The following is a 26,150-nucleotide window of genomic DNA, read 5'->3' as shown; positions in this document are numbered from 1 at the left end:
ATTCGAATTCGCTTCGCACCCAAAATTTTGCTATTCGCACAGCTCTAGAAAATATAGGTACTACTACTTGGCGCGCGCACGCATGCGGGCACTTCGGCTCTGTAGCTTCCACAGTACTTTTACTCGCACGTGAAACAGACGATGCGTAAGCGATGTTATCGGTTTCGACTCTGTAGAGATCAGCGGCGACTGCAAAATCCCGCTAACAGTGTCCATATAATTGCTATCCGCCCCCCCCCCCCCGCCCCCCCCTTCCGTTGAGTAGATCTCCCGGATTCCGTTTCTCCAAACTTGGCAGGTATGATAACCATATCGTGGTTTTGTCACGTAAAACTCGAGGTATATTGAAAATCAGTTCTGCGGAATCCTGCAAGCTGGCGGAAGTGTTAAGAAAGGGAAAATAGACAACCACCCATTTGTAGCACGAAGCCGCAAGAAAATCCGTTTGGAAATCCGTTTGGATTTCCTTGTGGCTTCGTGCTACAAATGGGTGGTTGTCTATTTTCCTTTTCTTAACCCTTCCGCCACCTTGTGGGATTCTGCAGAACTGATTTTCAATATGTGTCCAGTTGCTTCGAGTTGTCGATGAATTCGCCCTCGCGCTGCCAATTGCTAGCTGCCTGGTTAGCTCAATTGGTAGAGTGACCGCCCCAGAAAGGCGTTGGTCCCGGGTTCGAACCCCGGACCAGGACGAATTTTTCGGCGTCTAAGAGGCTTTATTTCTGAGAAATCCGTTTGGATTTGCATGTGGGCTTCGTGCTACAAATGGGTGGTTGTCTATTTTCCCTTTCTTAAAACTCCAAATATTATTACTAACCAACTGCAAGTTTTAAGGGGGGGGGGGAATATGTTCTGTCGTTAGTTTTGGTTTCAATGCACCGTCGTTGGGTTATAGTGGCTCTCTTATTACCACACGTGGGTGATGTCGAAAGGCTCGAACCCTTCTGCTGTGTGGTCATGATTGTTACGAGTATGCGCCGGAGCCACCGAAGCTAGCTTTCCCTTGCAGGGGGGTTTGTCGCATGGCGCTTTCAGTCCGATCCTATCTGCATTGCTAATGTTGCGTAGCGTGGGTCGCACATTGAGGCAACATAGGCACATGACGCTATCGGCAATACACACCTTTATTACCATCATGAAAACCAAAAGGAAGAAAATCGTCAGATCGCACGCACTGTGGGGATCGGTTTCATGCGAAGCAGTCAGCGAGTAGCTGTCTATGCTACTTTTTTTCTGCTTTGAGTCAAGCGTTACAAGGTGGATCGACGTGTTTTGGTAAATGGAGTAGTTCTGTGCACATAGTGTGCTCACCAAGCACACCGACTACACTGACATTTAAAGGTAACTTATGGTTTGACGCAACGTCAGCACTCAAGTTAGAGCGCAGATGTCATTTTTATTGAAACGAAATACACGCTACGATGCAATTCCTATTTCACATGTGATGTTGTGAATATCATACGTAGCGTTCGTTAGGGTATTGCTCTGGGGTCGAGCAGTGCTAGAATACAGCGTGTTCAGTCATGGGTGTACATATGTAGTGTTCATTTGACTGATATTAAAGCGGAGCCAACACTGGAACCGCAGTTGACAAGCCGACATGGCGTCTGTATTATAGAAGTACATAAGTAATGTTTATTACCTTGTTATAAAATTAGATAGCCAGCATTGCAACCACAACTGACGTTGCACCGACATGATTCTTGACCATACGGCCTTTTTTTTTAAAGCAGTTTAAGACCTGGCATGGCTCTGTGGTATAGCAATGTAGATGCGCTGAGTGAAGCACAAACGAGAAACGTAACAAGGGACAGGACTAGTGGTAGAATACTTGATTGCCACGGCCCTGGGTTTGATTCCTGCTGGGATCCTGATTTTTATTCTTTCGATTCGTCGGGTCAACGCAGCTGATGCCACATTTTCTGATGCTTTCCCATTAGAATTACCAAATGTCTGTTCTCGTCATTCCTGGGAAGATAATAATAATAATAATAATAATTTATATTTGCACAACAATGTGAGCCCTCCGGTGATGTGCGAGGCTAGACTGAAAGGAAAGACCCTTACGCACGTGCGTCTGCTAGCCTGTCACTGGAAGGCAAGAAAGAAAAAAAATAAAATAAAATAAAAAACAAAAATTAAGGGGTGGGGGCGGGGGCGGAGGGTAAGGTAATCACGAGTCGCTGGACAAATGGCGACTGTACAGAGAGCAGAGATGTTTGGAGTCTTCGCTGGTGTGTGGGGGAGGTGCGCGAACACTCATGGGAAGAGTGAGGAACTCGCGCACTGCGGCTGGAATGGTGGAGGAGCCGTGACGCTTAGTTCGTGTATGCAGAGGCTCCGGCTGACCCGAGCGTTTGCTCACACGTACTGCTGACGATAAGGGGGTGTCCGCCAGGGAGCCGTCGAGTAGACGACAGAGCAGGTGCATTTGGGTCACAGCACGACATGGTCGCAGAGAACGCCTCTTGGCCATCTTCAGGCGGGTAGCGTAGTCCGCCGGCGGAGACGTTACGGAGCGTGCGTAGAGGGTGCGTGAGGCTCTTCTTTGTACGTTTTCGATGCGGGCGATAAGGTGCTACTGGTGGGGTGACCATACGGCGCAGCCATATTCAAGGATAGGCAGCACGAGTGATGTGTACAGAAGGGCAAATGTAGCGGGGCTGCATGGTTTAGAGACTCTGGACACGAAGCTGAGGACGCGGCGGGCGTAGCAACGACGCTTGCGACCTGAAGGCTGAAGTCCAGAGTGCTGGTGAACATGACACCTAGAATTTTCAGTGAATCCTCCATGGGAAGTGAGATACCGCGCATAGAGTATGAGGGCAGGCAGGCGAGCACTCGAGAACTCCATTACTCTGCTTTTAGCGGGGGACAGCTTCAGGTGGTTTGAAATGATCCAGGAGTCGATCACCATTAGGTACTCCTGGAGATCCTGACTTGCGGTGGGACAAAGGATAGGGGCAAGGATGGACGTTTCGTCCGCATACTGCACAAGGGGGAAGATATAAACTGTCAATACTGAAGGTATAAACTGTCAATCACCTGTGGCGCATACCCGTACAGCGCAGCCCGTGGTATACGGGTAGGTGCCACACTGGACTGAAGGGAAGGGTTTCATGATGTACACGCCAGGATTTTCGCATTATTCATGTGATGACCAGACAGTAATGTTCATCATACCCTCATACCCACTGATTCAATTTTGGTCAATACCAAGTTAAGGAGGCGACCACAAGAGCGCCTAGATGTAGGCAGCTAGATAGATAGCTAAGAGGGGGGTTCAAATGAAAAGGCACGAAACGACACGGTGCGTATAAATGAAGACTTTATTCAAAGTATACACTATGTGCCTGATCACAACAATCCCATTGATGAACATGCTAAAGGATTCCGTGTTCCCAGAATTCCTGTGGCTGTGACAAGACCCAGTCCTTCACAGCGTCCTTGAGTTGAAGCTCACAACGTCCTAGCTGAAGCGCTTCCCTTTCAGTGTTTTTTCAGGTGACCAAACATGTGGAAATCCCAGGCGATGAATGGTGGCAGGTTTAACACCTTCCACTGTCAGAAATCAGATAACGCCCCGCTACTTCTCAATTGCCGAATTTTGCAATGTGAACACCATCCTCTCCTCACACGCACTGTCACGTCAATTGGGCGGCGCTCTTTGTAAGAGGCTCTGCTCTCTACTACGCATGCGGGCGTCCCCGCATGCTCTGATCTACGGCAGGGACCCCAATCACATCCCTAGATGTCTCTCTACATTCTCCCATAGCGGCATAGGCATCTATGTAAATGATCATGTTAATTTGTTACGACATTTCGTACCTTTTCATTTGAATGCCCCTTGTACGTAGACAAAAGCATCTAAAGTGCCTTTGGTTCGCTAAGAAATGCTTCGCATTTAACAATGAGTAAACTGAAACTGGCAAACATTAGTATATACAGTAAAGGCTCGTTAATTTGACCACCATTAATTTGGAAAATCGGATAATTTGGGTGTGTTCTCTGCTCCTGGCCAGCATATGTATTGTTTAATGGCAAACTCCCTTTAATTTGGTCATATTTGGCCTTCACCCGGTTAATTCGGACGATCCTCGGAGCGCGCCAAGCTCAAAGTGCCACAAATGTGCAACGCAAAGAAGAGAGAACGATATTTGCGAACAACCTAAATGGCCACGGGTCTTCAGAAAGGTATGGTCGACATCCGCAATCTCACCACAATTGCGTTGTTGGCAACCAAGGCTTCAGCGGCTGTGTCAAACTTATTTCGTTTTCGATTTTACTCGGCCCATGTGAACTGCGTGGGCTCTATCTATGATCGCGTCGATAGCGACTGGGGTCAAAGCTGCGACAAGCAGTAGTTTCATCTTCTCCGCATTCTTTCAGAATGGCGTAGTCGCCATCCATGATTGTGCATTAGCGAGTCAGGTTTATTCAGTAGCAGATGTGGTGCTGAGCAGTTTCATTCAGACTCCAGGCATAGGCCACGCGCGTGCGTTGAGAACTGCGTGGACGCGATGATCATGCCTTTAGCGACCACGGTTTTATCCAAAGTGGATGTGGCACTCAGTAGCTTCGTTTTGACTTCAAGCAATGCATGCGCAATGTCACAAAACTCAAACATGGTGGAAGCTGTTGAAGAGCTTCAGCCGCAGTCCGCATGCTGGCATAAAATTCGCTGCACAGGGATGGACGAACGATCAGTTCCCAGCCACTTTTCTAGCGAAAAAGTTATTGTTATTGTCAAGTGCGCGTGGTGGTGTTGGTGGTGGCAGTGCACAATAAGGGACTGGTTCAGAGCACAGGGGTCTTGAGGCCCGGTCACATTGTGTACGAAGTCGCGAATGACAAAAAATTCGGCAGATCCCACACACTGTGGGAATTGACGTAATGCGACGCAGCCAGCAAACAGCTGCATATGACTCCTTGTTTGTCCTCGAGGCAAATGAAGTCATTCTTATCATGGCATCTAGTCCCTTATATATCGCATATAGTGGACTATCGCTATAGTATTGCATATAGTGTACATGCATGCGTGCATGTACAACGTGGTATATACCATGCTAATGAAACATATATTCTGGTACATACAATGGTTGTTTATGTTCATCGCACACTCATGTCCTGCCATACCAATTTAGGTACACATCCAGTTAATAAAACAGCGGGAAGTGTACCAAGACAGTGTCATGTAAATCATGCCGTACGATATGCATGTCATGATTGTCATGTTACCTCGTGTCATTTATGTTCGTTTTTCAGTCACGTCAGGCAATACCACTTTTGGTGTATATCAAGTTGGCGAACCGGTCGTGACCGCACCATGAGCGTGGCATGTAAATCATGCCCTACATGACATGCATATCATGATTGTCGTGTTACCACCTGTCATTTATGCTCATCGTACAGAGACGTCCCGCAAAACCAATTTTGGTGCACATCAAGCTAGCGAGATGGCCGCGAGTGCGCCATGAGCGTGGCATGCAAGTCATGCGTTACATGACATGCATGTCACGTAACCACCTGTAATTTATGTTCCTCATACAATCACGTCACGCAATACCAGTTTTGGTATATATCAAGGTAGTGAACAGGCCGCGAGCGCACCATGAGTGTGGCACGTAAATCATGCCCTACATGACATGCATGTCATGATTGCCAAATGCCAAAGTTGGTGCATATCAAGCTAGCAAAATGGCCGCGAGCGCACCATGAGCGTGGCATGTAAATCATGCCGTAGATGATATGCATGTCATCATTTTCATGCTACCACCTGTGATTTATGTTCGTCATACAGAAATGTTTTGTCACACCAATTTTGGTATATATCCATTTAATTAAACAGCCGTGAGTGCCCTGAAACCATGTCATATAAGTCATACTGCAGGGTTCGCACAGACCCTTGAAATCCTTGAATGTCCTTGAATTTGATAACATTAATTCAAGGGCCCTTGAAACTCCTTACATATAAGTGAGCTCCTTGTAATCCTTGAAAATTTAGTGGACTTTGCTTCAATATAGCAAATGAACGACGTATTTCCGTAAGTCGCACCGATTTCAAAAATGCGTTTACTGAGGAATGTTTGTGAAAACATGTAGCCTTGACAGGAGAGCAATAGCAGCAAGTTTCGGTTTTGAAACCGGCAGTGCCTGCATCGTCTGGCAACAAATGTGAGCCAGAAATCCAATCCAATCCACCGCAAGGTCGGTACTCGGTATACTCGGTCCGTGCGTCGGCCTCGCGCGTCATTTCTCGGCGAAAGTTCGCATTTGTGCTGTGTGCAATGCCTGCAACTTTACTTTGACAGGATGCCAGGTGGAAAGTGCAAGTTTCAGTCTGTGTGGCTGGAGCACAGCGAATATCGTCACTGGGTGAGGCCGGAGACAAGCGACCCTTATCGAGCGAAGTGTGCGGTATGTCAGAAGTCGGTCGACGTTGTAACAATGGGGGAGTCGGCGTTGAAGAGCCATCAGAAATGTGCCAAGCACCGATCCAAAGTTGCGGCAGGTGAGGGCTGCTCTTCCGTCACGAGTTTTTTGCGAGCGGCAAACGTCACAGAAACGGCTTCTCAGCGGGAAAACACAGAAACATCCTCTTGAGCTGCGACCCTTGACGAAGACTGCAGAAGGCATGACTCCGTGATTGAAGCCGAAATTTTGTGGACGATGAAAGTTGTGTCTTCACACTACTCATACAGCTCCAGCGGATCAGTTTTTGAGTTGTTCCGAAAGATGTTTCCGGATAGCGATATCGCGAGAAGCTTCACTTGTTCGGAAAAAAAATGCGCGTACGTCGCATGCCATGGTCTGCGCCCATTTTTCGCTTTTCAAGTCTGGGACATGATGGAGAAATCTGAACATTTTGTTGTCCTTTTTGATGAAACGTTAAACGAATACCTGCAAAAGAAACAGCTTGATGTTCACGTGAGACTGTGGAACAATTCTGAGGTGACAACAAGGTATGCGACATCGGCATTCATGGGCCGCAGCACAGCGGACGACCTCATCAAGAATTTGACGGAAGCGCTGGCGTCGTTTCCGATGAGCAAAATTGTTCAGCTTTCCATGGATGGCCCCAATGTCAACTGGAGCCTTTTCCACAAGTTCCAGCAGCACATGAAAAATGACTTTCAAGTTCAGTGTTTGGATATTGGATCGTGTGGCCTTCACACAATGCATAATGCCTACAAAGCTGGAATGCATGCAACGGGCTGGCCAGTCGACACATATTTGTCCAGCTTATTCTCACTCTTTCATGATGCACCGGCCAGGCGAGAAGATTTTGTTCGAGAGACAGGGAGCAGTGTGTTTCCACTGCCTTTTGTATCTCACCGTTGGATCGAGAACGTGCCCATACTGGAAAGAGCCCTGGCCACATGGGAGCACTTGAAGCAATACACTGAAGCAGTGAGTGGCCGCAGGCTGCCCGTGCCAAAATGCGGAGCATATGAAAACGTCAGTGCTTTTCTAAATGACCAGCTTGCACTTGCAAAACTGAACTTTTCCCTAAATGTTGCCATGGTTGTGCAGCCTTTCCTGACTGTTTTTCAGAGTGATTATACCAAGATGTTATTGCTGGCAAAAGAACTTGAAAGTGTTCTGAGGAGCCTTGTGTCAAGGTTCGTAAAGTGCTCTGTAATGACAGAAGCCACCAGCATCACGAAGCTGCTGCGAATTGACGTTGAAGATGCTGCTGTTTACACAGAACTTGAAAAGGTGCATGTTGGATGTGCAGCTGAGAAGATTTTGAAATGCTGCAAAGCGAGCGCCAAGTGTATTCTTGAGTTTAAGTACGAGGGCCGGAAGTTCCTCGTGAGCATGATCCTGAAAGTCATGGAGAGAAGTCCTCTGAGGTACCCTGTCATTTGTGGGTTGTCATGTTTCGACCCCACAGAGATGTCCAAGATAGACAGGTGCCTTGGGAAGCTAAAAATTGTGCTTAACTGCCTAATCGACAACAAGCTTCTCTCTGAGCACAAACGCGACATTGTGTGCACACAGTACGTTCAGTTTTGTCTAGAAAAATGGCATGAATTACAAAACTATGAAAAAGATCATGAACGTCTTGACAGTTTTTTCTTGCGGCTGCTGAAGCACGATGCTTCATTGTCACAGTTATGGGCTGTGGTGAAACTACTCCTCCTGAGCCATGGGCATGCCTCAGTGGAAAGAGGCTTCAGCATCAACAAGCAGGTTGCGGTCGAGAATTTGGCAGAGCTGTCGTATATTTCTCAACGAGTTATCTGCGAGGCTGTGAAAAGCCATGGTGGCCTGCTGAACATTCCGATTTCAGAAGAGTTGAAGGCGTCAGTGCGCCAAGCCCGGCATAGGTACGCTGCATACCTAGACGAACAAAAGAAACAAACACTGTCAAGGGAGGCAGCTTCAAAGAGAAAAGAGCTCGAGCAAGAGCTTGATAAGATGCACGGAAGGAAGTCAAAGCTTCAGAAAGTTCTCAAGTGCCTGCTGGAATCTGTGGACCATTTTTCGGAAGAAGCTGAAGCGAAAAACGACCTTACCCACTTAGTCAAGGCAAACAGCTTTTGTCGAACTGCTAAAGAAAAGGAGCTGGAGATAGCTTCTGTGGAAAAAGAAATGCATGCGAAAACTGCGCTGCTTCCATAAGTCTTGTAAGCAAATAAAATTTTGCTAACACTCCTTGAATTTTGCCATTTTTCATCCTTGAAATTCTTGAAAACTCCTTGAATTTTCAGTCAGATATTCTGTACGAACCATGGTCATACTGTACATGACATGTGTTACATGATTTGCACGTTAGGGCCGGCCACTTATGTTTGTCTTACGCTCTTGTCACACCATACCAATTTTGGTACATATCAAGTTAACGAAACTGCCACAAGTGCTCCAAGACCATGGCATGTAAATCGTGCCGTTCATGACATTATTTTCATGTTATGACCTGTCATTTACGTTCGTCATACAGTGATGTTATGGCATACCAATTTTGGTATACATCCCATCAACGAAACGGCCAGGAGAGCAGAAAGTCGTAGGTGGATAAGATACACAGACAGACAGACACGCTCAAAGTCGCAGAAGTTGGCTAAGAAATGCTTCGCATGTAAAATTGCGGCTTTACACTGCTCTTATGCAAAGTAAGTACTTGATTTACGTATTCATCAAGAAAAGGAAAATGGATTCATGTAATAGACATTGATTTATTGTTTTCTTGATACTTGGATATTTCGGCATTCGATTTAATCGAACATTTTTTCCGGTCCTATAAAATTCGAATTACCGAGCTTTTACTGTATATGGGATGCTATGCCGTGGCTCATACGCCATACTTTTATGCTAAAGCACCCGCACTTGTTCCTTGTCAGCGTCTCCTGCCAAGGCGTCTCAGGATTACCCCTGCCCCTGAGAGAGAGCGTGGCTTGCAATTAATAGCAGAGAAATGAATGAGCTGATAAGTAAAAAATGTCAGGGTGCAGTTATTTCCATGTCCTGAGGAAGTTCCTTAAACTGAGAAAAAGATGTCCATGGCACCTACGAGAGCTCTGGCGGGCGAGGCTGGCCCTGGGGACAGCATAAGCGGGCCTTGCACATGAAGAGTGATGATGACTCGGTTCGTGGACACGTCACCACTGAATAATACTGGAACACATTGGAGGCTCGAATGTTGTAGGCTTCGGATCGCTTGTTGTCACTGGTACACAGGCTGTGCTCCTAGTTTACGTGTTCGTTGATGAAGGCTGATATGACTGTGTCCGAGTCCTTGCGGAGTACAAAAGGTAATTTCATGTCCTCCTCGGCGTTTTCTGATGTCATCTCTGGTGCATAAGGCGTCACTGGCGCCGTTGCTTTATGGGAAGATGCCCTATGTTATGAATTTGTTTTTGCTTTAAAAGGCTTGTTTCTTGACGTCATCCTTTCTGCCGTGATTGTGCTTCCGATGAAGTTTTCGTTAATTGTGCTCTTCGGGGGGATTGGTTGTAGTCATTGAAGTTGGTCGACTTGCCTGTGCAGGCCTCTTGCTTACGTAGTTCAGGAAATTCCTCAAGTTGTGGGGTCTGAGAGATATAGCCGCTCTCGGAACACACGGAGACAGTTCACGTGGTTGTGCAACAACACGTGTACGTTTATTAAACTCTTCTTTTACATACGACGATCTCGCCTGCCTAATCTAATACACAACTAGTAACCCGCTAAGTAACCTTATACAATGACAATGCAAACCTGGAAAACATAACACACACCTAAGACAACATAAGACATACAAAGCACTGTGAATTTGGCATCGCCGATGCTCGACTCACCACGAGGGGCCCGCGGGAAACGAGCTGCGGTATCGTCCCCACGGACCCACCACGGTAGGCGTACATCCACGCACGCCGCCAAACCCCAAAGAGGCTCGCTGCTGCTCTCTGCCCGCCGGCCTAGCTTCTCCCGCAGGTGGTGCTGCCAGCGCCACCGCACTAAGCCTACATCGCGCGAGCGTAGCGCCACTGTCGCTGGGTGGCTTTTTAAACCCAACTGCGGCCAATACGCGAGACGTGCGTGCTGCAGTATTTTGCATGCAGTATTTGCAGTATTGTAAATACATGCATGCAGTATTTTGTCGAACTTTCTGTCAGAGTGACTTTCACGAGCGTGCAAAACACACGCGGCAGTACGCGATACCGAAACTACCACTGAGACGTGACCGTGTGAGCGAAGCAGTGCGCCGGGCGAAGCGCAGTTCGGCGAAAACGGAACTTTTGATAGTAAAAAACAGCGCGAAAACACAAGGACGAGACAGATGAAACGAGCGCTGCTGGAACTTTTGAACCACGCGCGCCGTTCCCCATGGCAACGCCAAAGAGGTTCTTTTTTCCATGAATCAAACAGAAACGAACAAGTAGCATTTTATTATGTCTCTTGATGCACGGAAGGTCCTTTTTTTTATTGCAGCTAGTTTGATTACGAGTGATTAATTGTAGTCGAACTCTCTCACGTCATCCGAATCACTTCCAAAATGTGCCGGTCATAGCTCTCATCGTGTGATACATTTAGCTTAATTTCTCAGTAAGTAGGTCACTGCTGTTGATAATATTGCCGTTTTAGTCATTGTCATACATTGAGCTTTTACTCTGACATAAATTGTTATTTGCCTTTAGTGTCCCTTTAACCTTTGTCCGACTCATTGTTTTTGAAGATTATGTACATGAGACAGAATAGGAATGTCTCATCGATGATTTACTCCTTGAAATTGAGTGATTTTGTCCCACTCGGACCATGATGCAGCAGTAGCGTGGGGCTCGAAAAGATGGAACCAGTCCTCTACGGGTCCATTGTCCACTGATCCTGTGTACTTCAGGATGCGAAGGTCTGCCAATGGCGCTGTCATGATACTAGTCACTGTAGGCATCTGTGTTCTGCTTAGATGGCCCATATATCGCCAGGCGTCTTGTTGGGAACTGTGTCATAGACGTGCGGTTGATGAAGTGGCTGCCAGGTCTCCATCATGGTGACTTGTGTGACACTGTGTATGAGACACGTGCCTTGGCTCATACGCCATACTTTTATTCTAAAGGTCTTGCACTTGATCCTCGTCGGCTTCTCCTGCCATCGCTTCCTACATCACGCACACACACATGCACACATACACATACATACATACATCTGACTGTGGAAGATGATAGTCTTCAACGTCAGGGCTGAGTGACCGGGCTCACTTTATGTGCAGACCTAAGCGGCCAGCGTCAGTATGCAACACGCACCACAGCACTGCCTCGCAACTACGTTTGTTAGAATGCCCATACATTATTTAAACTATGACCACCGATGTGTTCTCACATCACTGACAGCAGAATTGTGAACCTACGAAGATGTGCACCTGCAGTGCAAGACAGCACTGTGGTGTGTGTGCCTTCATTTTGTGCCCTCATTGTTTTGGTGTTGCCCATTTCAAAGTGTATAATGATTGAGCTGTCCCCCAGTTTTTTTCTTTTTCTTTTATACAGCTAAAATGCGATGTATTGAACAGTGCAGGGATCAGAGAATAGTTTGATATAGCCAGAATTTCGTGTATAACATCCCGTCATGAAATACATCAAGCTATTGTTCAAGTCGATCAGTGAACCATTTGTGCCATAGTGAATAGTCATTTGAAGCTTCAAAAAAGTATTGCTTTGGGTGGAGCAGCAATGGTTTTTCAACCATGGTTTCGATGGTGTTCATGCATCCGAGAGGCCAAGTGGCTAACTCTATATCTGCAGCCACAACCATCTGTAGTAACTGTACAAAAAAGCAGATAGAAGGGTGCCGCCACAGAAGAACAAACCCAAGAGGCTCCTCAACACGCGCATACGAACTTGTGAAACTTTTGAGACACACTGTGCTGTTCAGAGGAGGAAGCTTTGCAGTAAAACGTACCACCTCTCATAACATGTTGCTCGGCAGAACAGGCTTTAGTAGGTCGCATCGGGGGGCGTAGTGACAACCGGAGGTGAAGCTTTCAAGTGCCCGCTTTGCTAACATCCCGCAGTGGCACCGAAGAGGAGTCAGTGCTTGAAATGCAATGCATTGTCAGTCTAGCCAGGTGCCAAACATAATGGGTTTCCAGCACAACAGTCGTGAATCGCCATCTTCGAGGGTGTTGCAAGAAACCTGCAGTTTAAGGCCGTACAGCAGTTCAGGCATTATCAATATGCACTCAGAAATACCTACCATGCTCCTCCATATTCAGGCGCATATTTTCTGGGTTGACAGAGTTAGATATATCTGATATTCTTTCGTCTGACCCCGTTCAAAATAAAAAAATTGAAATGCATGCAATTTTTTAGCTGATATGCAAAGAGTGTGATATAAGCAATGGTTACGTGTACCTGTGTTCATAGGTCGGCCAACTCACGCATGAGTCGGCTCACTCAGACTCGGATCGAGCCTTGAGTCTGAGGACTCCGGATGAGTACAGTAAAAGCTCGTTAATTCGGATTTCTAGGGACCGGAAAAAATGTCCGAATTAACCGAATGTCCGAATTATCGAATGGCCGAAATAAACACAATAAATGCATGAGTTTTTTCAACATACCTTTACTTAACAAAGTAATCGCGGATGCTTGTCTGTTTTGGAGCAGGAATTCGCGCGGACACAATTTTTCTGAGCCCTTCAAGGTGCTCAGCAGCTCGCATGATGTCTGCAGTACCGCAAAAGTTTCACCCGTCATCCACGCTTTTCGGTTGGCACGGTAATCCACGGGAAGATTGTTGATGTTCTTAAAGCAGCGTGGCTTTTGAACCTTTCCGATAACGAGAAGCGGCAAGCGCTCTGTTCCTGTCACGTTGGGGGATAAAAGTACGGTTACTCGTTCCTTGGAGGAAACGCGCTGGTCGCCGAAGGGAGCGGACGCATCTCACGTCGGCTCCGTCTTCCAAGAACGATTTCCCAGTGATTTTCGGTTATTCACCCTATGAAGTTTACACCAACGCATGCGGAAAGTCACCAGGATTCTACTGACACCACAATTCAAGGTGGGAAACGACTTTTTTGCCGAATTCGAGAGGTTTTTGACCCGCGCTCGACCGGCTCGGCGCAACGCTAGCCAGCCACCCGAGGAGACGCGCCGAGCGCTTTCTCTGACGCGGGCGCCCGCTTCGCCCATCAACGATGGAAGTCCAAGTGAACGGGGAGGATATCTCCCCCGAAGAGTTTCTGGAGGGCGCCGGTTGGTGCACCATCGGATCCAAGACCCAAGCTAACCGTGCGAACGCGCAGAGCAACAACCAGACCGGAGCCCATTCCCGCACCGGCGAGGGAGCGGACGGCAACGGACAGCGTTCACGTCAACAACAGCGTAACGTCAGGCAGCAAGTTATCAGGAACAGCAAAATGCCACTACTCCCACGAAGCGATTTCAAGATCGTGGTACGACCCCGAGGAGGCCTCGACGTGGCCACCACCGGAACCGTGCGCCTCGCATCGGCCATTTACCGGGCGGCCAACATACCTGCGCATGAAGCTGGAGAGGACACGGTGTGCTCCAACAACCACCAAAACATCATAGTCGTGAGTACACCCCACGCTACTCACGCCGCTAAGTACAGACAGTTACAAGCCATCACCGTCGGCGACCGCCGCCACGAGGTCAGTGCCTACGAGACGGCCCCCGACTACACAGTGAAGGGAATAATCAAGGGCATCCCGTTGGAGGAGGACGCCAAGTCAATTCACTCCAACATCGTTCACGCACGCAACCCTCAAGCCCTGGCAGCCAAACGGCTCAGTAACACCACGACCGTCATAGTGGCATTTGAAGGACCGCGAGTGCCCACCTACGTCAGGTACGGCGGCGCCCTTCTTCGCTGCGTCCTGTATCGCAAGCAAATCGATATGTGTCACTGCTGCGGAAGACTTGGTCACCGCATGGACGTGTGCCCAAACCCTCAGGACAAAGTGTGCCGTGGTTGTGACGCCCCTAACCCAGGCCCCGACCACCAGTGCTCCCCCCGATGCAAGCTGTGCGGGGGCACACACATGACGGCGGATCGCAACTGCCGCGCAAGGTACAAGACCCCCTACGTCGTGACGAAGAGGCAATGGGAACGACGCAGGGCCGCCGAGGAGGCGGAGGCCGCTGCCACCACCGGTCCCGCCGGCAAGCCCCGCTCAAGATCCAGGACCAGCAGTCAAAGCCGCTCCCGGTCCCGGAGCCGCACCCCGGGCCCCCAGCAGCATCAGAAACGCCGGGCCCGCAGTCGCACTCCCAGAGGGACCCCAACGGGGGACACCAAGACCGCTGAATCGGTGAGCTTTGCAGATGCGGTCAAGGGAAAACGAGCACCAAACGCGGAGGCTGGCGGCAAAACGCCCACTAAGATAGAGACGGAGATAGCTCAATTAACACAGGCTATGCAAACGATGAAAAGGCAAATTGAACACATGCAGGCACAGATTCGCGCAAAAGACGAACTCATACAACAACTGCAGTCCGCCGCGAACAGCGAGACTGATCCACAGGCAATGCAGGAAACACAAGAAGAACCCACAGAGGACGATGAGGTAGAAGGCCCTGATACTAAACGCAGACCCGCTCCCACCCCTCTAAAGGCAGCACGTCTCAAGCGCACGCGCGCAGCAATACGCGACGCGCGACTCGAAGCACTCGAGGGTCGGTTAAGCAGTCTAGAGGAAACTATTACCGCAACCATCACGCGTACCATCCAGCAGAGCTTGGAGAGCGTTCACCTCAGACTGTCCAGATTAGAAGCTGCTAACAGCACGTTGGGGACGTCGCATAGCGAAGCGGCGCCACACATTTAGCACCACGTGAACATGGCCCGACACCCATCGAAACAAAAACACACGATATGGCAGTGGAACTGCAGAAGTTACCGAAACAAGCGAGCACACTTACAACAATATCTGAAAACGATCCCCGAACGCCCAGACGTCATCATATTGCAGGAAACGAACGGCCCCGCCAAACTTTCGGGGTACCAGTCAATAACAGGCAAGGCGGAGAAACCAAACGTCACCACGTTGGTCAAGCGAGCGCACACGGCTATCGAACACGACACCCATGTCAGGGACATTGAAAACGTCCTCGTAGAATTAATTCCACCACGCAAGACGCCCGACAGCATCTTCGTACTGAACGTCTACAGCAGTCCCAGATGCCGCAAACACCGCTTCCACGTCCTCTTCAAACGAGCACTCGACATCGCCAAGGGGCAACAGCTCTTCATTGGGGGCGACTTCAACGCGATGCACACGGCGTGGGGTTACAAGCACGATCACCCGAAAGGCAGGCATTTGTGGGCAACGGCGCAACACGCCGGCCTCGAGCTGGTCACTGACCCCGCAGTACCAACAAGGCAGGGCAATAGCGTCAGCACCGACACGACGCCGGACCTTACCTTTACGTGCAACACACGCAAAGTCATTTGGACGAACACCATGCAAGACTTGGGTAGTGATCACTACATTATTTCCATAGAAGCAGAAGGCGGCCCACAGGAACACAATGCCGGTCGCCAAATAAAGATCACTAATTGGAACCAGCTACGGAAAAATCGTGACAAGCAACAATCCGAAGACATCACAGACATAGAACACTGGACCGACCAACTTCGGCGGGACATCAAGCGCGTGACGCAAACGATACCGTCGACAGCTGGGCTCGAGAGTATAGACACCCGGTTATTGCACATGTGGGAAGCCAAAACCCAGCTGCAGCACCGTTGGAAACAACAGAGACACAATCGAAGACTGCGAAAACGGATAGCGCAGCTCAACAAAGAAATAGAAAAGCACGCGCTTAGCCTACAAAAACAACAATGGGAAGAGAAATGCGCGGAGATGGACGGTCAGCTCACTACGAGTCGCACGTGGCAAATGCTGCGGTACCTGATAGATCCTGCCAATACCAAGACCACACATAGGCAAGGCATATACAAAATTATACACGCTTACGGGGGAACGGAGCAAGATTTCCTACGAGAGGCGGAACTCCGTTACATATCCCAAACGCCACCGCAAGTACATCCGGACTACACGGGAGAAACCAACACCACCCTGGACGCGGAATTCTCCGTTGCCGAAATCGAGGCAGCCCTCATCAAACTCAACACCAAGTCGGCCCCCGGTCCAGATCGAATACCGAACAGGGCACTGCGCAATCTCGATTACGGATCGATAGAAAAACTGACAAAATACATCAACGAGTGTTGGGCGCGTGGCAAGCTACCCCAGCAATGGAAAGAAGCACAGGTCATACTTATACCGAAGCCCGGCAAAAAATTACAGCTGGAGAACCTGCGCCCTATCTCCCTCACGTCCTGTGTAGGCAAATTGATGGAGCATGCGTTTCTCATTAGACTTACGGATTACCTCGAAAACAACGAACTATTACCACACACCATGATTGGGTTCCGAAGACATCTCTCCACGCAGGACGCCCTTCTACAACTGAAACATCAAATCATAGAGAATCCTGGGCGCTCGACGAGAGCTATCCTCGGGCTGGACCTGAAGAAGGCCTTCGATAACGTTCGACACGACGCCATATTGCGACAAGTAGACAAGCTGAATCTCGGACTGCGAACGTACAACTACGTCCGAGACTTCCTCACGGGAAGAACCGCACGCATGCGAGTGGGACAACTAGAGTCAGATCCAATCAACATCGGGAGCTCGGGCACCCCGCAGGGCTCGGTGATCTCGCCGATGCTCTTCAACCTAGTCCTGCTAGGGTTACCCGAACGATTACATCAAATCGAAGGACTGCACCACACGTTATACGCGGATGATATTACGATCTGGACGACAACGGGCAGTGACGGAGCGATCGAGCAACGCTTACAGGAGGCAATAGAATGCGTGGAAGACTACCTCATAGGCACGGGACTCACCTGCTCGGCTGAAAAATCCGAATTGCTGCTATATAGACCGGTCAGAAAGGGGCGCCTACCCAAGGGCTACGTCCCCTCGGAAAAAGAAGAGATCAAATTAACAGCATCAAACGGCTCACCCATCCCGACGGTAAATAAGATCCGGGTACTGGGGATGATGATAGAGCAGAACGGCGGCAATGGCGAAGCACTGCGCAGGATAACGGCAAAAGTCACCAGCACGATGCAACTCATCCGACGCATCGCGAATAAACACGCGGGCATGCGCGAAGGCAGCGTCATACGACTCATACAAGCCTTCGCCATTTCTCAAATAACGTACACGGCACCGTTTCACAAATGGAAGGTTGCGGAAAAGGACAAGCTTAACGCCCTCATACGCAAGACGTACAAATTTGCGTTGGGACTTGCGCCTGGAGTTAGCACCAGCAAACTCCTAGAACTAGGCTTGCATAACACGCTCGAGGAACTCGTGGAGGCGCAACAAATGTCCCAGCTCGAGCGCCTATCCAAGACCCGCCCGGGCCGACACGTGCTCGAAAAACTCGGCATAACATACCACACGCAGCATGGCATCAAGGTCGAAATTCCAAGAGCAGTACGCGAGCAAATATACGTTCCGCCATTGCCTCGCAACATGCACCCCCAGCACCACACGGGACGGCGTAAAGCCAGGGCACAAAGCATGAACCAAAGCTACTCCAACGACAAGGAAGCGGTTTTCACAGATGCAGCCCGTTATCCAGACAGGAAGAGTTTCGTGGCGGCAGTTACCAGCCATCGAGGCAAGTACCTCACGAGCGTGACCGTGAACACTGCACACGCCGAAGCGGCAGAGGAAGCGGCTATAGCACTGGCCCTCACACAGACCAAGGCCACGTACGTGATCAGCGACTCACAAACAGCGATTCGCAATTTTGCGAACGGACGCATCTCGCAAGAGGCGTGCCACATACTACAGCGACATCCCGTACATCCAGGAGAGGTCGACTTCGATAACCGAAGGCACTTGCTGTGGATACCGGCACACACCGGACTGAGCACCCCAAACGAAGCGGCTCACCGTGTTGCTCGAGGCCTCACTCACCGAGCATCACCGGAGGAACAAGAGCCCCCGCGGGGTACGGCAAACATCTGGGCGTGGGAGGATCGTATGACCAGGTTTCACGATATCACGACACACTACCAGTTACAGAGACGCGTATACCCATCCCCTCACGATAGGCTAAACAGGACGCAAGCGGTACACTACAGACAATTACAAACAGATTCGTACAGGAACCCCAGACTCATGCACGCCATGTATCCAGATATTTACACTACAAACAGATGCAGCTCGTGTGGCGAGGTTGCCACGCTTAGCCACATGTTGTGGGAGTGTCAGGGCTTAATAGACAAATCGAACAGTGCCGATTCATCCGTCTCTTCCACCGCCAGCCTCCGCTCGCGCTGGAAGACCGCACTGCTCAGCTCGAACCTGACAGCACAACTCTGGGCCGTCCAGCGTGCCGAGGAAGCCGCTTCGAGACAAGGTCTCGGAACCGCGTCCGCGGTGGGTGCCCAGGCCCACTAAAAAGACGCCGGACTCAAATCTCATTGATTTGACAATAAAGTTTCCGTTCTTCTTCTTCTTCGTTCCTTGCTTCTTGCCGCCGATTGAAGGATCCCCTTTCATCACTCTTCATCACTTCTTGTCGAGAGAGCCCATTATTCAGAGAACGCAAAATTTCTACTTTGGTGGTGAAGTCCTTGGCCTCGTACTTGGGCCGCTTCGCCGGCGTTGCCATCGGCGGAGAGTGCGGTTGCACGAGAAGTCAGCACAAAAGCACCAGCAACGATCAAGCTAAAGGAGCCGTACTGAAACGTTCCTCGATAAATCGGCGATCAACGATGCAGCACCTAACGCAGTGCTGTTAACTTTTTTTGGGCGAAGTTGCCAGGACACTTGCTAAAAGTCGCCAATTTTAGCCAAAAGTCGTTAAACGATGCTGATGATGATCGTTATTACTTTTATTTCGTAGTTTTTTTTTTAGTTTTCGAGTGGATAAAGCACGTGAAGGGATTCTTTTTTAAACAATATTTTAAATTTTTTTCTGTGGTGGCGAGTGAAGCGAACGGTCGGAATACGAAGATCCTGTCTAGTGTCGGACTGCGCTGCTCAGTTCTGGCCTGGACAAGCAACTCTGGGCGATCCAACAGGCCGAGGCAACGCCTCCTCTAGGAACATGCCTGCGGCGTCGCTGGCTATCCCATTGTAGCCATCCTGCCTTGAGTTGTAGTCGCTTGTCGAGAGATGGCGCCACGTTCTCCCCTATTGTTTTCAATGGGGCTGACGTTGTGTGACGTCGAGGGGTGTAATGTGCGCATGCGCAAACGTGTGTTGCAAGCGGCCACCGCCAGGATCGCCAGCTACTGCCCTCATTAGAAACGGTGAAGGAGGGAAAGGGTAGGGCAGGAGGTTTTTGGCTCACGCGGCAGGCATCTTTCTAGAGGAGGCCGAGGTGGGCAGAGGAACATGGAGCTACAGTGTACCCTTGTACAGTGTACCCCCTTCTAGGACACCTTAATGGAGCTACTGGGAGACGCCGTTACAGCAGAAAACACCTATGATATGGGGGCATACCTACGAGTTTACTGGAACAGAAGGCGTGCTCGGAACGGTCGCATTGCGCACTACAGATCGCAGCGCCACAAGCGGCTTGATCCTGTTTTGGCCTCTTTTCGAAGCGCGTTTCGTGCCCTCCCAGATGCTCATAGAGTTTCCCAATATTCAATCACCCTCTTACTTCAACTAGCACACGATAGTTCAACTTTTCAAAGTCCCCAAAAATGTCGCTAAGACTCCAAAGAGATAGAATTGTCGCTAGCACGACTGAAAAGACGCTAAATATGGCGACTTTCTCGCTAAGTTAACACCACTGACCTAACGGGAACAAAGCAACGAAACCCACACGCGAAAAAAAGGCGTTCAACCAGTCTCAATCCAAGCCAAGTCGATAATTGATGTCCATGGCGATGCTGCGTTTGAGCTTCACTTTTGTTCCGAATTGTTCTTTTTTCGTTTTCGAGCCTCGCCAGCGGCCCGAAAGTCGCCGAATTATCCGATTTGCGGTCAAATCTGTCCGAAATAACGAGCGCCCAGTCTCATAGAGTGATGCGTATATTTACAGGGACCAGATGACGTGTCCGAATTAACGAGCTTTTACTGTAATATTTTTGTGTGCCTGAGTGAGTCCACTTGAAGAAAATTTTGGTGAGTCCGAGTGAGCCCTGTGCTCAAAATATATTTGCAGCAAGAAGAGCTTGATTGGGGCAAGGTGGTTCATGCTAAATATCGTAGTTACAGTGCAACAAGTCTAGGAAGGAGAAGAAAGAGCAAGTCCGCATTCTGACCGCTTGTATCCAAGGGGAAAGAACCATGCACTTGCGCGACAATATGTGTGTGATTATGCATAATAGTGTTGACTGAGGAATCATATACACGAGACTCATGATAATTCAAACTTTCGGTTAATTCAAACAAATCTTAAATTTTTGGTTGGCCCACTATGTTTTCAATGTATTATAAAGCTGCTTAATTCAAGCTGCCTCACTGCACAAATTTGGTTAATTCAAACTTTTTGCTTGTCCATGTCTGGAAATATCTGCTGCCTTTGTTGCTTCCAGCTCAACATTCACATTTTTCTGGGAGTAACAGGCACTAATAAAGCTGATTGCCTGCCTGCAGAATGGCCAAACTAGCCGAACCTTGCGCACCAATAAATGCGTGCTGACCGAGGAAAAAAACAGTCTGGCCTTGATCTATCGCGTGCCAAACGTTTCTTAAAGTCACTTTCTCTCCATTATACCATGCGAGAAAGCATCCTCAGAATTGGAGTGGCCTAGCAACTGTCGTGGGACGCAACACATTTCGTCCCTTGATTACACATCCGTGCGCGCCTTGTATAATAACGAGTACCAGTATTATCGCTGATGTCTAAAAATTTTATTATCAATCATGCAGAGCTGTCTATGATGTTGCTGTGGCACTGAGAAACAATAAACATCGCACTGCTCATTGGTGTGTTGCCCTGAGTCATATTTATACCTCTGATTATTCAAATAAAATCCTGAGGTCCCCTCAAGTTTGAATTATCGAGAGCCTACTGTAGGTGAAGTGATGGTGTGCTCATGCACCAGTCTGTGGCCTTTCTTATAAAAAGCGTCTCTATAATCTTCTTTTCTTCCTTTTGCTTCCATTAATAGCGTTGTCTTGTAGAATAGAGGTATGCATTTGCAGTCCTTGCACATGCACAGCCATGTGGCCACCGCACTCATTTCTTACGTTGTACGCATGCTGCCTGGCTCAGTCATTAAAGCATTGGCCTCTTTGTCCTATATTTCCACAGCTCAACGGTGCCTCATAGATGACATCTGATTGACAATCAGTAAACCTGTGTTTGTGACAAATGTTGCATTGTCAACTAGTCTTGAAAGCTTGCAAGGGGCGGAAAAGAAGAAATTGATGTCATATCTGGTCGCTATTTTCTTCAAATTGTGAGACAACTTATGTACATGCGTAATAGCATGCAATGGATTCCTGTTTTATTGCGATAGCAATTATATGGACAGTCTCGGCTGGATTTTGCCGTCGCCGTCGGCGTCGCCGCCGTCATGCACCGTATATGTATAAGTATGTATATATCTATAAAGTCCCCACAGAAAAAAACTCAGAAAAATGCTTCCGAAGCGCGGAATCGAAGCAGGGACCTCCTGCTCCGCAGCGAGCGGCGCTATCCACTACGCCACGAAACGCAGATCCTCCACGTAGCTAACGGCGAGCGTTATATACACACCATTTAGCGCTGGACGGACTCAGAGACAGCAGGCGATAATAAGCGTTTCTTCAATACCAGCGAGGTGGCGCTAGGAGCCCTACGGGCGCATTTAAAAGTCGTCGGCGAGCTCGCTCGCTTCTTCTTATATTTGCGCATGGGAGAAGCTTGCCCTTCCGCTGTCTGCTCGCGCGGTTTTCTCGTGGCGAGGGGTAGACGAATGTTTCACGCTTTCACCGTGATGTCCGCGCTCATGTTACGGCGCGTACGAATGTCACTCGAGCTCAGGGACGCCGCTAAACGAACAAACAGAAGATGAGCGCGAACTATCAAGTGTCACAGCTCGACACTTGAAGCACGCTAGTTTCCTTCGCTGCTTCGACCGCCTTCGCTGCTTCGGCCGCCTTGCAACAGAAGCGCTGTTCAAACTGAGAGTATCCATTGGCGAGCCTCACTTCGTATAGCATTAGTTCCTTGCTATCGCATTCATTGCTTCGGCCTTGTGGCGAAACTGTGACTTTTTTTCTGCACTTCACTGTCTGCAGGAGGGTTTTGCAGACTGTTGGGATAGCTTTTAGTCTTTCTATCTGGTTAGTTATACTGACCTCAGCCTTGTGCTCACATGATTTGGGAAGGGCGGCCTGAGTAGATGCGTTGGCAATGCCTCTCTTGATTAACTTTGAATGGCCGCTATCAAAAGGAAGGACATCCTCGGCGCTTCTAGGCTGATAGCGCCAGCAGGTATGTCCATTATCAGAAAAAGAAAGGCTACCATCTAAATGCTGGGTACATTTGCCTTTTGGCAACTCAAACAGAAATTGAGCCCCCTGGAAGGCTCTTTGAAGATGTTGAGTGCGTCCTCAGCCTTGTCATTAAAACACAACTGCCCCCCCCTTCCTCAACAATCACTAAGTAATCATCAACATAGCGATGCACTCGACAAACAGGCATACATGCAAGGCTCGCAGAAATGCGCTTGTCAATGACATAAAGAGATGTCGCAAAGAAGAGGGGCTAATGCTAAACCTATACATATACCGGTGTGTTGAATTAAAGGTTGTCCATCGTAGTTGATGGTAGTCGAATGGAGATAAAATTGTAAGAGTTCGTGCTCACAGTGTTGTGGAATTGCGGTTCCTGTTCTTCAGCAGAAAGAAGGCCATCACATGGAAGAGAGTAATAAAGGTGCTCAACATCTATTGAGACTCCCACCACGTCGGAGTGAAACCCTTCCTGGAGTTGATAGACCAGATTGGAGGAACTTCTTACGAGGAACGGGTCTTCAAATGTTAGCTTTTTCAGTTTGTCCTGAAGAAATCTTCCTACATGCTTCTGCCACGAGGCCCTCTCCGAGACTGGAGGTTGCTCAGGGTCTTTGCAAGTGATAAAAACATCCAGATCAGTGTTTCCCTCTAGCTTCAGGTCCTTGGTTCAGGTCCTTTGTTAGCTTCAACGCTTTACTTTTCTGCTGTTTGGGGCCCAAGTTTACGGGCCTGAAATGCTTCTCAGTTGCTGTGGTTGCTTTTGATCCAAATGAAGCTTGCAGAAGCACAACGAATCCACCTTCCTTATCGGCCTGTACCACTTCCAAATTGTTATCTTCCACATAGGTGGCAACCTTCTTAAGAGGCAGTCTCGAGGCTTTCTTGAAATCATTAAGGGCACATTTGACACTCTCCGCAATGAGATGGCTTCTTGCATCGACACCAGCTCAGTATGAGTTCACTAGATGCATGAGTTACAAAAACAACGGGGGAGGTGCCTTGACTTCCCCTGCTGTCTCTTACAGGTTCTTGATAAGGATGTCGTGCCAGTCATCTCTTTCAATAAAACTGTCCTTGCTGGATCGCAGCCAGTGGTAACTCGTGTTTGAAGGTGCAAGATCAAAAGGCGTATAGCAGAGCACCGATTATGTGAGACAATGTTAAAGGGTATTGACACAGTGATCGAAAAAAACTAATTTTACACTAATGCACTCAGGAGCTGACTCACTCAGACTCACTCGGACTCGTATCGAGCCACGAGTTTGAGTCTGAATTAGTCCGGGCGAGGGATATTTAGGTGAGTTGAGTCCGAGTGAGTTCGGTTGAAAAAATGTTTGGCGAGTCCGAGTTCCACGGCACCCAAAATATATTTTTTGAATGAGTGAGGTCCACTTTTTCTGCCGACCTGTGCCTGTGTGAGAGGTTTAATTGTGCTGACAATTTTTTTTAAATGGAAAAGCACTTGTGGTGCATTTGTACGCATGGCCAGGCAGCTTAATTGTCTTGTGTTTCCCTGTAGTCCCAGAGCCAGCTGAGCCACCTGGAGGAAGAAGAGAAGAAGGAAATGCAGCTCATTCGGGACTGTGTGAGGCAGCTGTGTAAGTGATTCTTTCACATTGCTCTCACTGGGTAGTGCAGAGCTGCTTTTTGTTGGAAAAGGCTTGACTTTTGTCAAACGCAGAGTCTATTCAGCACTGCCGGCTTCTATGCAAAGTTGCAGGTAGGAGTGAGCAGATGAGTAATCGATACAACATTTGACAATATGGTTTTCAATGCGAGAAACCAACATAAAAGACTCTAAGAAACAAAAATGATGCATGCGCGCAAAAATGCAAACAATATACGATACCTGCACAAAAAAATAGGAATTACCTGTTCAAAAAATTGAAAGAACATAGCAGTCGATGCAGCGCTTTATCACAAAAAGTAGTATCGCATGGTTGGGACGGTGAAGAAAGCAAAACGCAGCCGGTAAAGATGAATAGCTTTATTGGGTGAACTTGTGCCCAGTAACAGGAATAGCACTTAAAGTGCTGTGAATGCAGCTTACGGAGACATCGGTCGTCAGTTATCTGATTGTCGGTGGAATGCGTATTCCTTTTGTGAGAATGAAGGGGTCCGCTCTATGCACGGCTGGGACAGAAGCCTAGCTCCGGTTCCAGCCGCACACAGTCGTACCGTGCACGTGTCAACGTCCCCTTCCCGTAGCGTGAGTCATCGCAGCTACGACGGGTTCGGTCGAATACGGCAACAGGCTAGAACAACAAACAACACTTTATTGCTACGCTAGCAATAACGCGTAAATGTCGCGTAGAGGGATAGTCCACTCTAGCAGAAAACAAAGGGTAACGCTTACTCCTTTGGTCGATGGGCGGTTTGCGGGTCCTGGAGTGATCTGGATAAGTGGGTCGTTGCCACAGGTCAGTGGAGCAAGAGAGGCCGTCTCCCTGCCCGGTCGGCTGTTTTATTCGCCTGCCGTAAGAGACTAATTTTACGCAACAGAAAATGTTCCAGGGACGTGAGCTTGCATTTGCCGGTAGATCTGTTTGGAACATCGGCAGATCGTAACCGTCAATGAAACGCTTGCTTTACGGTAACTGCTGTCGTTTTCAGACGTCGAAAGCTTTGGTAGTTTTCGTGCGTGTCAGTTCAGTTGTGCGACACAGTTTTTAACGCGATTTTTGTTGTCAATATTCCCGATGAAAACCGCATAAAGTAATATGTTAATTGCCTTTCGGACAATTTTGTTTCATGTTACAATGATGTTGTTTGATATGTGTGTCTGAGTGTGTGCTTATTTTATATGTGCTGCTGTTTGTATGTTATTTCTATGTTGCATGCTCAATCTCCGCTCAAGGGCTGAGGAGTAGCCGGCGCCTTATTTGTGCGCCAGCCTCTGCTCTTACAGTATGTCAATAATAATAAAAAAAAATGTGCCCCTGACTCCGCAGTGCGATTCTTAATCTCTATCTCTCACGAGCAGGGTGATGAGGATTGACGCACGTTTGCATTCAGTGCCGTACTTCCTTGGCGAACCATTATGCTTAACCCTTTGAGGGTCGAATTTTTTCGCGAAATGCAGTCCAAAAATGTGTAATTTTTTTATTGCTGAAATAAATTCTTCAGACGATTCTATTTAAGAAAAAATTGTCTAAATTTTTTTTTCGTGACCGTAAAGTGACAAAAAAATCAGTTTTGTTATTACATACATACG

General features: G+C 48.5%; 1 protein-coding gene and 1 non-coding gene across 6 annotated transcripts in view; both read left to right on the top strand.

The window, feature by feature from the left end:
- Window positions 1–26,150, top strand: part of LOC119395608 (trafficking kinesin-binding protein milt) — a 469,019-nt gene that overhangs the window by 179,481 nt on the left and 263,388 nt on the right. For all 5 annotated transcript variants that reach the window (XM_037662593.2, XM_037662592.2, XM_049416698.1 and 2 more), the window contains exon 7: window positions 24,456–24,534. In XM_037662593.2, the coding sequence (XP_037518521.1) occupies window positions 24,456–24,534 (79 nt within the window). The remainder of the gene's footprint in view (window positions 1–24,455; window positions 24,535–26,150) is intronic.
- Trnas-aga (transfer RNA serine (anticodon AGA)) lies at window positions 619–693 on the top strand. The gene has a single exon. It is a non-coding gene; the product is annotated as a tRNA-Ser (tRNA).

This window comes from Rhipicephalus sanguineus, chromosome 6, assembly GCF_013339695.2.
Source record: "Rhipicephalus sanguineus isolate Rsan-2018 chromosome 6, BIME_Rsan_1.4, whole genome shotgun sequence".
NCBI lineage: Eukaryota > Metazoa > Arthropoda > Arachnida > Ixodida > Ixodidae > Rhipicephalus > Rhipicephalus sanguineus.
This window is presented reverse-complemented; position numbering and strand designations above follow the sequence as displayed.